The sequence below is a fragment of the Oculina patagonica genome, chromosome 12, assembly GCF_052425735.1.
Source record: "Oculina patagonica isolate OP01 chromosome 12, crgOcupat, whole genome shotgun sequence".
Classification (NCBI taxonomy): Eukaryota; Metazoa; Cnidaria; class Anthozoa; order Scleractinia; family Oculinidae; genus Oculina; species Oculina patagonica.
Genome location: NC_135769.1, coordinates 26,628,778 through 26,643,591, shown reverse-complemented (window position 1 = coordinate 26,643,591; position 14,814 = coordinate 26,628,778). Strand labels below are relative to the sequence as shown.

General features: G+C 39.4%; 1 protein-coding gene across 1 annotated transcript; it reads right to left on the bottom strand.

Annotated features, from left to right (window-relative positions):
- Positions 1 to 346: 346 nt before the first annotated feature.
- On the bottom strand, positions 347 to 14,813 carry LOC144633891 (NADPH:adrenodoxin oxidoreductase, mitochondrial-like). Its single transcript, XM_078492816.1, has 16 exons — positions 14,485 to 14,813; positions 14,009 to 14,104; positions 13,319 to 13,441; positions 12,532 to 12,576; positions 11,796 to 11,864; positions 10,597 to 10,698; positions 9,338 to 9,427; positions 8,315 to 8,417; positions 7,860 to 7,911; positions 6,879 to 7,008; positions 5,445 to 5,507; positions 4,587 to 4,692; positions 3,603 to 3,641; positions 2,543 to 2,650; positions 1,876 to 1,941; positions 347 to 1,205 (listed from the first exon to the last, which is right to left on the bottom strand). Exons 1-16 carry the CDS (start codon positions 14,683 to 14,685, stop codon positions 1,063 to 1,065), a joined length of 1,536 nt encoding a protein of 511 aa, XP_078348942.1. The 5' UTR covers positions 14,686 to 14,813; the 3' UTR covers positions 347 to 1,062.
- Position 14,814: the final 1 nt, after the last annotated feature.

The window sequence follows — 14,814 nt, the reverse complement described above, 5'->3', positions numbered from 1 at the left end:
CGAGTCTACGTACGAAACCATTCAAATGAAAATGACTTTGGCTTGCCCAAAAATGGACCTGTAGGTGAAGCGCATTTTCATTGAATGGTTTCGCACATACTCGTTTTGAAACAGAGGCAAAGGGTAACTCGGAAATGGCCTATTTTTCGCGAAAAGATCCGTACTGATGACGCAAAGGTACAGAGATCCGTAAAGTATCTATGATTGGTTGTTACTTTGCGCGCCAAAATTCATAGCCCAGCAACAACCAATCAGCGACAACACACGTGATTCTGTACAACGACGTCATCGATATGGAATTTTTTTCGGATCGCGTCTCGAGGGAGTTGAATTGTGCGCGAGCGACTTTAGTTTGTCTCATTTATTTATTTAAGTATTTTTATTTATTTATACAATTTTTTTTACACGGTGTCTTAAATATTAGCGAACTTTTACGAGTGCGATTCCAGTTACGTTCCCAGAGCCCTCACTCCTCCCCGCTTTGCTGATAACTTGAAAACTGATGAGACTATCGATACCAGTTTGGCGTGAAACGTAATAATCGAAAACATAAGCACTACGTTTGAAAAGTTGTACTCGTACTAAATCTCATACTCGTATTCCGATCTAAAGGTCGCTATTATTGAGGATTGATCGTCTGAACGGCTTACTTGTGTTCTTCAAAGTCGTCACGCAAACCGTTGCGTGACGGCACGACGTTACAACCTCGTCCCTCCCTATTTATTCAGAGACACACTATGAGAGTAAAATGAACCCACTGGCCCGAGCAACATGCAGTCTAGTCAGATGTTAAATTCAGTTTAAGCCATTTGTTGTATTAAAATATTTGTATTCTTCATTATATTATTTCTCGTTGTTTTATGTTGTCCTCTCAGGCTTACACGTCTTGTCCGACTTGTCTGATAATTTGACTCTGCCCAGTAAAATCAGGCTGACAACGTTCTAAGCAATGTTCTTCTCGCTTTAAAGAGCAAAGGTAGTGTCTTCATAGGCGGTAAATGATAGAAATTATAGTACGAGCCGTTAATTCTTTTCAACTATGGTCTTACAGGTCAACCAGCACTAGCTTTCTTCATGTTTATAAGCAATGTCCAACATTTCTTGCACGTTTATAATCTTTTCTCGTGGTTTTCCGAGAATGCTTCCTCTTTCTTGTTCAACTTGGTCAATTGTCCGCCACTGATCAAAGAACACAGGCTTCACGCCTGCAAAGAGAAAACGATACAGCGAATTTTAATAAGATATCCAGGAGTAGTTTGATGGGGACTTCCAAATAACGGTGAACTAAATGACCTCGGAAAGTGACACGCCACAAGATCCTTTATACTCAAATTTGCTGAAATTTCTTCTGCAGAAAACAGTTTTCATTGACCATAATAAGATGGTCGTCATCAAGAACACCGTTATTAAAACCTGCAAAAAAAAAATTTCCCAACCTATACAAGTCATTGTGGAATTTCCTGACTCTTTCCCGACCCAACCTCCCCGCCTCCCAGAGCGAGAGAGCGGGCGGGGAGAGAGAGACCCTGGGAACGAGGTTGACAAAGTCCGACATTTTCTCTGGCCTGAAGTAACGACGGCTATGGGCGTTCATGGAGATGAGCTCTCAGATTTTGCTTCCAAGTCTGAAGCGGGATATACGCTTTCTGTTCAATTTTAAAACGTAATTTTTCAGGGCCCAGTTTTTCAAAGGTCCACCCTTTACGCTATCCACTGGATAAAAAGCTATCCAGTGGATAAGTGTTGACAAAACAAACTAATCTATCCACTGGACAGTGATTTAATCGGAGGATATCGCTATACACCTTTTGAACAGCCGGGACCAGAATTTTATGGTAAATTCACGATAAAAACTCCGATAACCTCCAGACATACCTCTTGACTGCAATAAGCTTCCTATAACCTCAAATCCTTTGGTCGTATCTTTTATCTTTATTTTACCTTCAAACGGAGAAACATATTATTACTAGAAGAATTCCAGTTCAAAGGATGAGCAAGACTTGCAGTATCTGTTATCACGCTTATCGTGGTGGTCGAATGGTTAGTGCGCTGGACTCCGGATCGAGCGGTCCGGGTTCGAGTCCTGCCCACTAGCAGGGTAATTACGTTGGGTTCGTGAGAAAGATACTTCACTCTATCAGTGCCTCTCTTCACCCAAGTGTATAAATGGGTACCAGCGAATTTAATACTGGGTTACGAAGGGAGGGAGTAGAAATACTCCTAGTCGTCTTATGCTACGAAATCGTAGATAAGCGCCGGCCTGGTGAGGGAAAAGGTTAAGAATCCGATCCAAACAACGCGTCGGCCACTGTGTCGGTGGTGTGTCGGCCGACACGTTGGCCGACGCGTTGTTTGGATCGGATTCTTAACCTTTTCCGTGGTGAGCCACCAGGCGCGAAGCAGACTGAACCTTTCAGTTGCGTTTTTACGAGAACACTTGTCTAACTCGTTAGAACAAACTGTAAATCCAGATAATTTAATAGCGGTAATAACCAAAAAAAATGTATCCGTTACAATCCTAGGGGTTGGAACAGCAGCTTACCGGATTTTAAATCCTGTACAACAAGTTCTCCAGTGTTAAAAGCGTCGTTCATTGTTGTAGCTATGACACCTACTGGACCATCCTTTACCCAGCCACTGCAGTACAGCCCTACGGGTAACAAACAATAACAGCTTGGCTAAGAAGAACTGTGTCGCGGTGTTTAGCTAAATTTAGACATAAGAAAGTGGCCACCAAAAAGAGAGAACTATAATAACAACCACTAAAACAGTAAAGGGACATTTCAATAACACAGAAAATACGAAAGACGGACAAAGAAATGGTGATGGTCGCACAACAGACAGGGCCCCAATTCATTTGCGCCCTTAAAAAAGAATGTACACATCTATACATATAGCTCGCCGAGTTGCTTGATAAGAAATCAGACAGCTCTACCATTAGAGAAAAGTGCAAACGGCTTTGAAAGGATCTAAATTCAAGGAATACACCAAGTACCTGGGCGAAACTGGGAATTAAGGAAAACCCAAAACAAATCTGGTCTTACTTTCGCTCTAAAACCAAGTCAGACTCTATTCCAGCAAGCAGCCTTTAACAATCAGTTTTTTTCTTCCGAAAATGACAAGGCTGATGCTTTTAACTGTTTCTTTTTCTCCACCTTCAGCAATAATCTTTATCCTCAGAAATCCTCTTTGGTTGTTTGTCAAGAGGCTGAGATTTTTGTCACCTGTTCCAGGCTCTCATACATTGTGGTGACACAAAAAAGGAAACAAAAAACCTCTATTTTCTCAATCATTCACCGATAAAACCCACGATCCAAGATCCTGAACCAGGCTTTTGTGCTATAGGAAGATCTAGCCCCTCATCTAAATCAGGGTACCTCATCAGAAACGGACACTGATAGGAACTACAGTTAAATCCCGATAACTCGAACCCTCAGCAACTCGAACTCCCGCTAACTCGAACCTTTTCCGATTCCCCTTCAGGACATTTTCTTACTAATTTTACCCTCGATAACTCGAACTCCCGATATCTCGAACCTTTTTCGATTTCCCTTGAAGGTTCGAGTTATCGGGATTCGACTGTATAAATGACAGTGCCTTACCTTCAATCCTTGGAACACCTTCAAACTCCCAAGAACCAACTTTTGGGGAAGAAAATAAAAGTAGACTTAAAAATTCATGATACCCATTAAACAAAAAGAAAACTAGGAAATCGAGTAGATATTGCAGGAAAATAAGGTTTACGGTCGTTTCGCCAGCGAGCAGTTCGCTTACTTTGCTCACGCTTAACGAACGCTCTTATAAACTTTATTACAAGATATTGCAGTTGACATATTAAACGTGGTATTACTGCACTAGGGAGTGAAACACTGAATATTTCTCGTTCTCGTGTGCAAGTAACCAAACTGCACGTTGGCGAAACGACCGGTTACCGAAATAAGTGTGAGAGATTTTACCGGGAGTTAGGTGTGAGTGAGAGCGTGAAGACTGCAGACATCACTCAAGGTATAGGACAACTCTAATTATTATACATTAGAATTACTTTGAAACATGTGATTGGTCGAGAGCATTCAGTCAATATACAGTAGCATGTGAACTTGACATGATAACCCAATATCTGCAGCAAAAGGCCTTGATGTCAAACTTTTGAAAATATGGCTGAGAGATTCGCCTCCGTTTCCGAAGAGGAATTGAAAGTTTTGATCGAGAATAAAGATTCTAAAAGCACCAAGAGAACAACAAAAACAAGTGTAAAAATTCTGAATGATATTTGAGGGAGAAAAACCTGGAGTAACCACAAGATAAAACTGCTTTGGCCAATGTTCTGACGAAGTTTTACGCCGGCGCTAGAAAAAGTGATGGCAAATTGTTTGAAAACGTATAATAAAACAATTATTGAATTCGTTTTTCGCATGATATCGTGAATTATCAAAACCTCGTGTCTGTGTTATCTGCCTCAGCCTTCGGTTTCAGCAGATAACACAGACCTCGGTTTTGATAATTCACGATATCATGCTCAACCTCATCCAATTATTCCTTATTAATGTATTCCACTAATTATTCACTGGTTCCCTTTGTTTACTTACGTGGGTCAATAACTCTTCCATTAACGTTCGGGACCAGGCCTTTACTCACATCAAATGGACAATGTTGATCAATTGGGATGCTTTTGTATCCAATGCTACGAAACACCTGTGAGAAATCATGATTAAATCAATTATAGACCTAGTCAAAACGAGTTAGTAGTAAGGAAATACCGTATATATTCGATTAAGCGCCCAACCTCGAATAAGCGCCCACCCTGAAGGTAGTAAAAGTTAATAAGCGCCCAGCCTCGAATAAGCCCCCCACCCCCCAGAAGCTGAAACTGAAGTGCATGAAAGGAGTATTGGGAGTGTTCGCTAATTTACTTAAGGGACTTCCCCGAAGACCGAGTTTTCTTGTATTTTGCAGAAACGGTCAATGAACAGTTAAAATTCTGCTTTGGTACATCTTCACATGTTGTTGTTGTCACTGTTTTGTTGCAAAATAAATCACTTCTTGCTGGAAATTTAATAAGGTGTTATTTTGTGTTATCATATCCTAGGAGGAAAGATCTGCAAAGTTTACACAGGCAGACCACCCTCTGTTGGTATGGCATGTTAACTGTTGGAAATTTTGGCTTGATTTTGACGTGGCTCGATCAGCTCGACCAGCAGTAAACGCACCACACAAACAGAGGGTGGTCTGCCTCTGGTGTGACATAGCAAAAGAAAATAAGCCAAAATTAAGCAAAAGAACAAGCCCAAAGGAGGCTACAGAAAAAAAAAACACCAAATTATTTCAACCTAAGGGAACTACCTAAGGGAACTGCCCTGATCTTCTGTCAACATATTCCTGGAACTTACAAACAAATAAAAAGATGCATTTGACAAATGGGCAAGGAGATCTTTTCTGTGACTCACCAGACCACACGTTAAATCTTCATATCTGCCAGTGCCACGAGCTTGTACTGATCCATCACTCTGCTGCGGTGAGAAAAGGTAATAAATAACACTTCACAAATAAATGAACCGCTTTTATTTGAATACGGTACAACTGTAGTTCCAGTTAGTTAAAGGGGCTAGGTCACGGTATTTTAGGTAATTCTATTTATTTCCGTTATTTAAGAGCTCTAAACTAAGCCACATGCCAAACACAGATGATTTTTGAGCATTGTAAATGACACTTGAAAAAAGTCGGACCAACGTTTTTTAAGGAGGCTCGATGTAGTTTTTTTAGTCGAAGGGTGGTTGTTTTGAAAATTAAAATTATCGAGGAAGCCAATGTTCGATTTTTGCCAAAATACACCATAATGATCAAATATGACCAAATTTTAATTTTTTTACCCGTCACTTAATCACAAAGGTTACCATAGCAACAATTGACGTTTTCTTTTGTTTTTACACAAGCTTGATTTTCTCGAAAACGTCAATCGTTGCTATGGTAACCTTTGCAGCTAAGTGACGGGTAAAAAATTAAAATTTGGTCATATTTGATCATTATGGTGTATTTTGGCAAAAATGGAACATTGGCTTTTTAGATAATTTTAATTTTAAAACAACCACCCTTCGGCTAAAAAAACTACATCGAGCCTCCTTAAGTTTACCCGAACGCAATCCGTTTTAATCTTCTTGGATTTTGCCCATCCATGCCCCTTTTTGGCATTTCTGTGTTTCTTTTGAGTTCTTCAACAGATTTAAGCCGTTATCTGTATATTTCAGTTAATTCGATGAACAGTTGGTCAGTGCCGAAATTGCCTAAAATTGTGTGACATAGCCCCTTTAAGAAACTTCATTACTTTTTAAACTAATTAATAATTCATCAAGTTAAAACAAAGAAAATCAAAAAACGCTATCCAAACACCTCGAATGTCGTCAAACATACTCTGCTGCACGTCGTAATTTCAACTGTCTTCTCGGTGTTTAGATATCCTGATGAAACACTGTCGCTTGTGTTACATGAAAGCCATATGTAATAAATTAAAGTACAATAAACAAGCAAAATTATGTTTAACAAATCTCTCAATATTTTATATTAAAAATCTTAAAATTAAAAGAAGCAATAACAGCAAAATTTAAGCCACCGATAGGTTCCTCAAGTTCTGAGGGAGCGAGTTCCATATTTTGCTTGTCCTCTATACAATACGAACCTTTGTAACATTTCATTTTTGGAATTGTGTCCTTTCAGTTGACATATGAATTCAAAGTGATTTGCATAGTCGTGAATTAAAAGCACCGTAAGTTGAAAAAAGCCCACAAAATACTTTTTAGCTTCAGTGGGATGAACCCAAATGTATTATTTTATGAAAACTCTGTAGAGCATTGGTTAATTGCAATACATAATTATTATATACATACCTCCACTAAATCATTGACTTCAAATCTGACTCCAGACACTTTTTCTCCATCAGGCAAAAACTCAACAGGACTCCTTTGAAATTTTAGACTCCATTTTTTAATTGAACCCTGCTGTGAAGTGCTCTCATCTCTTGTAAACAAAAATATAAAGGCATGACTATGTATGTTATTATATAAGAAGAAAAAGATGCTATAGCCAGCACAACAAGCTTTTGGCCTGCTGTTTCAATTACCCTTTTAAAACTTGGTACAGTTAAAGGGGATTTGTCATGAATTTTAACAGATTTTTTCACCGCCAAAAATATACATTTTTATTTCACAGGAAAACTGAAAATGATGGTCCATTTTGATTAACAATATTGCTATATTAGAGCAGTGAAACTGTTAACATGCATTTTTGGCTGCAGATGGCTCGGATGGAAATGGATTGCAACTTGAAAAATTGAGGCTAAACTTTTCAAGTTGTTTCCATGCATCTTCAAAAAATTGATATTTATTGTCGTGGTTTGATTTTACTCCACAATTAAGGTTAGCGGTATGTCTTCCTTTAGATGTCCGAAGACAATGTTTTTTATGGGTTAAGTTGCCTATCACTTGATTCAGAACAGTTAAGACCAAAAATCTGCGAAATTCTCTTGACATAGCTCCTTTAATGCAAACCTTTTACAAAGCGATTGCGTGGTTGAGTGACAATCACATGGGACTTCAAAACCTACAGTCACGAGTTACTTTTTCAAAGATTTGCTAGTTGCTATTATTTCATACCTCTTCTTTGTTCAACATTGTATTTCTACTGTAAGCTAACAGTGATGAAAAAAAGAAAATCAAGTAGGAAATACTGACATTTTGATGTACTTCCAAATTGCGAGAACATTAAATAAAGTAATGGCAATTTTACTTGGTGAACTAAGATCTTTTCAATGTTGCGGTTATTAAACTGTTATAAGCATGCAGGACTGTTGGCAAATGGCATAAACTTACAATGCCGTCTTGCACATCAGTTCAGTGAGCCTTTTCCTTGGTCTTGGAATACCTGGAACACATGCATAATGGATAGTTCTCAGAACAGAATAGAGCAGTTTTCAATTGAGTGTCGTAAAACCAAAACCAAAGTAATTACTCTGGCCAATCACAAAGGGCACAAACAATCCAGTGAACCAATCAAAACTCGAAGCAAATACATGTGGCCGGCACAAAATGCGGGAAAACGTGTGCAAGCGAGTCACAATTGGTTTTGGTTTTACTCCTGATTGGCTGAGAAAGTGGCGCGAAATTTTTAAGCCAATCACTAACCGTAGTAATGCAAAACCAAAGCAAACACGATTTACTTTTGACACTCAAGTGAAAACTGCTCTAGACTAAAGTAAACAGACAATTTAAAGAACAGTAAAAGGGAAAGAGTAAGAAAAGAATAGTTAGACTTGCTTTAAACTTACTAGAGAGCTTTTCTTTTATTGTTCTGAAGTCATCTGGGTCAAACACTGCTTTACAGCCCGCTAACTTGGTCATTTCTCGTAACTCCTTGATAGTGAATGACACCTTGAAGAGAGAGAACAATAAAATAGATGATAATTAACAGACTAGCAAGCAAGCAGGGAGGGCGCGGTGGCCTAATAGTTAGAGTGCCGGACTCCAGATCAAGCGGTCCGAGTTCGATCCCCGACCGGGGTCACTTGTGTTGTGTTCTTGGGCAAGACACTTTTCTCTCATAGTGCCTCTCTCCACCCAGGTGTATAAATGGGTACCGGCGACATAATGCTGGGGGGGAACCCTGCAATGGACTAGCATCCCATTCAGGGAGGAGTAGAAATATTCCGCTTAATGCTACGGAAACCGGGATAAGCTCCGGCAGTGTGGGCCGCTTGGCTCGTGGCTTCTCCTTAAAGCAAGCAGGCTCTTTATTCGGGCACAGCGTGAATCTCTCTTTCAGGGCCAAAGGCGCGATCCTGCAAGTACTGAAGGCATGAGTTTTGGAAATGGTAAGTGGTCACTTATAAGGGCCTCATCAGAAATTAGCATAGAGCATCAGTGGTCGAAACATCACTTCATTGCCAGGAAATTGAAGGATCATTACTTAGCTAAGTGACAACAAAATCACATCAAGACAATAATAAGCATGTGTTTTAATGTTTTTAACAGGACAAAACCTCATCTGAACAGCCTCAAGTTAAAGGTGGCAGTGGTTGCTTAATAGGGTGGCCACTAAATAAGGGTTTTATTTGCAGTTACACTGGCAATACTTTGAGGACTGTGATTTATAACTGCCCACTTAATAGGGGGTGGCCACTTGATGTGTGGCTGCCTAATATTATAGGGGTTCTACTGGACATATTTGTGAGCAAACTTAAGAAAATAATAAGCAAGGAGGAGTTCTCCTAATGAACTGACAATTCTCAGAACTAGCATTAATAGAATAGTGTGACAGTCATTAATGAGAATTCATAGCTCAATACACCTACCTGTAATGGCCCTCTTCTGCCAACAATATAAACTGTCTGGACTTGACTGTTCCTTAATATTTCCAAAGCATGCTCACAGATGTCTGTTGTCTACAAAATACATGTACATGTATGAGCTAATGATCAACATTGCAACAAACTAACATTCCCTTGAAAGTAAATGAAGAAGCGGTGTAAGTTTTAAGTTGAATACTCGGAAGAAAAATTTTCTGAGTTCCCCCAACGGGAGTGGCCTTCCAGAATACCGGTTGGACGCTCTAACCACTGAGCTATGGGAGACTTGTGGTGAGCGAGGTCATATACTAGGTTCTATCCGAGTTGCCATTTCACTTTACATTTATTAACATTCCCTTTTCACTTCAAAACCAATAATAGCAGAGCTCCAGCATGCAAAGCATCATAGTAATCATAGTTATTTTTCTTGGACAATTCTGTCCAAGGGGGAAAGGCGCAATGAGGTTAACCCTTTGTGAAGCACCAACCCGTGAAACAAGCTAAGGCCAGACCACAACACCGGGAACTCCGTGCCCTACTCTTTGCGATAAATGTGTGGGTTCTTTAACGTCCCCTGCTGACCATATAACACTGAAGATACAGGAGACAGGGCCTACGGTTTATCGTCCTTATCCGAGAAGAACATGCCAGCAGAGTACCATGGGTAAGAAGTTTTGGTAAACCCATCAAGCCACGAAAATTTGTTAGTCGTGGGGAGGGGGAAGGGAGTCACAGGGCAACTCGACAGGGGTAGAGAATGTCATCTTGTGCTCGGCTGCCTTGGTTTACATGCACGTCAGCTTAGATATGATATTGGACGTCCATGTTATGGTCAATGAGCATTTTCGCAAATTATTAAGAACAAGCAAAAAATGTATATTTGGAGCTTTGCTTTTAGGCTTGGCTAATTATCTATATATAACAGCATTGTCTCTCTTCATATAGACGAGTAAAACTACAAAACAGTTTAATTCAGATTGACAACTTTGTACCGGTATTTTAACGTGCAATTATTGAGGCCCTGCCAGGGGGGTTCCCGTGACGCTTGTCTAAATTTAAGTATGTGCCATGTCGCTGTTTTATCGCAATTCATGTCGTTGTCGGTAATTAAATTGAAGGAAAATTGCCTGTCCTTGTCGGAATTTAAGTTTTTTCCATAAGGGTTGTCGTTTGTCGCAATTTTATTGGTATGCTGTCACTACTTTTTGGGCCATGTCGCTTGTCGGAATTTACCCTGGCAGGGCCTCATTATTAACTGCAGTTACCTCTAAAAGTTCTATTGGACTTAGTAAAATCCTGGCAACATCAAGAGCAACATTTCCCTGTCCCAGTATGACAGCCGTCTCTGCACTCAAGTCTGGCTCTAGCTAAAAACAATGGAAAAATGTTGAACATCTGACATGACAACAGTTTTCTCCAATCTCCTCTTTTAGCCCCTTCCATTTGTGCACCCAATAAATATTCCTAAAAGGGTATGGTTTGTGCACTCTGGTCGGCAACTGAGTATAATTTTTCGAAGAAACTATTTTTTTTTACTGTTATTATTCATTCCAAGAAAAGTGTGATTTAAAAGTGTTGGTAATTTGACAAAAATTTTTAAATCTGCATTAAAATTCTGCATTAATTCTGCTGTGAGTCTCACGCTTATTTATCTTTTCTCATAGTCTCACGTTTTTGGGAGAAAATCATGTTGGTGCAACAAAGTGATAGACCGGAATAAAGTGATAAGGCGAAACACGGCACTAATATTACATTTTGTACCATATATATGGTGTGTTTGTTTGCCATTTTCTGCCTAGTTCCTAGGCTTCTGCTTAGTAATTTCATGTAGTGGTAAATAACTGAATGAACCGAGACCCTATCCCACGTTGAATTTCCCAGTAATCTTTACAGGTTATTATAATCTTGATCGGGAAAAAAGGAATCTCACTTCCTTTTTAAAAATCTCCTGATTTTTTTTTTTTTTCATAGGTCTCCAGATCTTTTGTTATCAGGGTTTGGCAGTTCTGGATTAGAGGAAGTGTGACACACACTTCCACTCAAAGTTTGGGGCAGTACAACCTCTTCGGCTTAAAATTGTAAATCAGAGCAGGGCTCGAGACTAACCGTAGAAGCTGAAAGAGCGAGGTTAAAAAAACAAAAACAAACAAACATGACAAATACTTCCAATAAAGATGAACACCTGAGGAAGTTGTGTGTACACGTCTAGATGGTTTGAGATTTTTTGTATAATTTAATTGTTAAAATATGTCCCCTTTTACCCCTCCCCCGTCCCATGGTAAAAGAAAACAAAAAAAACGAAACTACTGGTATACTTGAAAATTCTGGCTAGTAGAAAATCAGTTTTGGCTAGCTAGTGGAATCAACTCTGTCACTAGCCACTTGGCTAGTTAGCAAAAAAGTTAGTCTCGAGCCCTGCAGAGGATTCTTGTATACATGTAAATTACATTCATACAACACATACATGAGAATTAGCAGGCAGTCCATTATACCACTCTACAAATGCTCTTGCTGAATACACTCCTTGTAAATCCTTCAAAAGAAAAATTATTTTAAAATGTGGCAGAAAACACTCAAAAGATGGAGATGGGACAGAGGACAGTTTACAAGAACAGGTTATTTTAAGGAAAGGAATTGCAGCTTTGAGTCTTACAAATATGTGAGGCATGCAAAGCTATGCAAGGCGAGGCAGCGAGGCATGCGAAGTAGAAATCCCTAATTCCAATAAAAAGGCTAACCACAAGCTCCACAAGCTAACTGGAGGATAACCGGAGTGCCATGTGCAGTAGGCTAAACACAATGGCTCGCATGCCTCACTGCCTCGCACTTTGTAATGACCTGTGGCTTTCAAAGTCCAATAGATACTATATGGAGCACCGGAGAGACATCTGAAGGAAAACCCAGATCGGACTGTACAAGACATTTAGTTCAAATAGTACCCCTACAGGTATACAGGTGTGGCACATGGAAGATAACAAATTAATGGCGATCGAGAAAAGAAATTGGATGCATTGCAATTTAAATTTTTCAGAAGGCGCCTAAGAATCAGACCTGGTGATGAAAATGACATGTCAACAGAATCAGAAATGAAATAAGTAGTCAGATTAAATTGGATTTGCCACCAACCAACGCATGACTTATTTTACATTTTTGTTTTCAGAATAACAAGTTCAAATTGATACAAAATGTTGAGTTGTTACCTCACCAGGAATTCCAAACGTTTTGTCATCTTCTGCTCCATAACTCTGCAAATAAAGGACAGAAAACAGTCTGAGAAACATTTTTTAAGATAACGTTCAGGGGAATAAGTAATCAGGCTATTACAAATTCACAAACCAAAATTTGCAACCTGGAGATAGTTCTGCCTACAGTATGTACTTGCTTTACTGTTTGCACATATTTTACACCCGTTTTCAGTGTTACATTCCGGCCCTAATTGCCCACTTAGGGCTTTGGCCATAAGTAAGTAAGTAAGTTTCAGTGTTACATGCATAGCGGCTTTCAATCAACATCCATCCTTCGACATGCTAAACAAACAAGACGGATTGAAATCCGCCAATCACAGGCCACTTGCATGACCTTCTGCATTTGTGGGTTTTGATTGGCTCATTTTAAACAGCACATCAAAAGACGATTTCAAAAGATGGATGTAGAAGGATAGTATACACGTAACACTGAAAGCAGGTGTATTTTATTTTTGGGCATTTGATATCTTGATGATGGTGACGATGATTATGACGAAAACAATGATGATGATGATGATAATGTTGATGATGATGTTGATGATGACAAATTTATCTGTCTTTCTTTTGAAACATTTTTTATGCTAATAAGCCCTCCCGGATATAAGCCCCACCCAAAACTCTTTACGAAGTTGTATAAGCCCAGGGCTTATTTTACGGTATTTGACTGTACAGACTGTGGGTGTCAGCCAACACATTAAGTTGAGCTGCACACTTAAGTAACTAACTGTTTTAAGCTGCTTACCAAAACAACAGCATCGTAAGCTTGCAACAACTTCCACACTTTCACATCTTTTCCAACATTCACATTTCCAATAAAGGAGCATCTGTTAGACTGGGCTGTGGTTGTGAACTGGTTTATGCAGTTCTGGTGGATACAGACATACAACAGTACCATTATTAAAGCTTTTTTTAAAGCTCAGGATGGCATATATCAGCTAACCTTTAACAAGATGGTTTAGTGTATAGAAATCACCTTAGCAGAAAAAAATGGCCAGGCAAAAATAATCATCTATCTGATAACAGTGTAGTGGTAGCTCAGGATATTTTTATTTGTCCTTCATTTATCCCCAGTCGTGAGAGTTGGCAGGTCTGATGACCCAGCTAGGGTTCGAACCCAGACCATTCAATCCGGAGTGCAGCTCGTGCCTCCCATGTTATCTTAAAGAGCAAGCTAATACTTTGGTATGTCTTATCAACCCTCCCCCAACTCCTAGCACCACTGTGGGGGATGGCATGATTTTAATTGATGTGCTTTTGAGAAAAATAGTACCAGAGATACCAGTAATTAAACAAACTTAGCAGTACCATTAATCCCTTAAAGGTGTCAGTACTTTAATATGAAACCTTCAGAGTTCTGTGTAACACTAAACCTGCACTGTGTTGGTTCTTAAATCAGTGCTTGAGATGTACACTCTTGATAAAATTATCTTACTTTTGTTTCAGGATGATCAGGGGCAATTCCAAATCTTGCCAATCCAAATGGAACTGGAAGACGTTCATAGACATCGACAACAGCTTCGCCATGGGACTGCAAATGTCAAACATTTTATATTATTAATAATTATTAATAATTGATATCATCATCATCATTATTACTATTAAAAATCTATTTCTTGCAGCAAGCAAAACCATCAAAAAATTGTAATTAGCCTTCACCAGTGATAGTACTGACATATAGGAATCCCTATTAAATTCCCAGGGTACTGGGAAAGTGTGTCTGTTATTTATTTACTTATGTTTGTTTTATACCAGGAACTTTACTATAAAGGGGTTCGTCCAATCAGGGCTCCACTGAATACAGCTGTCTGCTGTACCCCTTCCCCTCCCCCAGCGGGGGAGGTAAGGGAGGTTAGGGGTCGGAGAACTTTCCAAGACAATCTTTACACCATATTAAATTCAAATGCCTACCTTTAAAATTTGTTGCGCAGTGTAAAACCCTGCAGGACCACTGCCCACAATGGCTATGTGTGGCGTGTCTGTTTGATTTGTGATACAGGAAACCGAAAACCCTCTGAAAACAGACCACCTCTTTTGGCCAGCTTGCACAGAACCTGTGAAGGCTGTGATGGTTTTGCGATGAACCAAGGACCGTCGTATAGTCATCCACATATTTTTTCCTATAATTTTCCCTCAGTGCAAATCGTTTTGGCCATAGAAATTGCCAGCATTATACAAAGGGAGTAATCAGTCACTGAAATAATACCAACTTTGCAAGAATCGTTCACTCGTTCTCGAAGT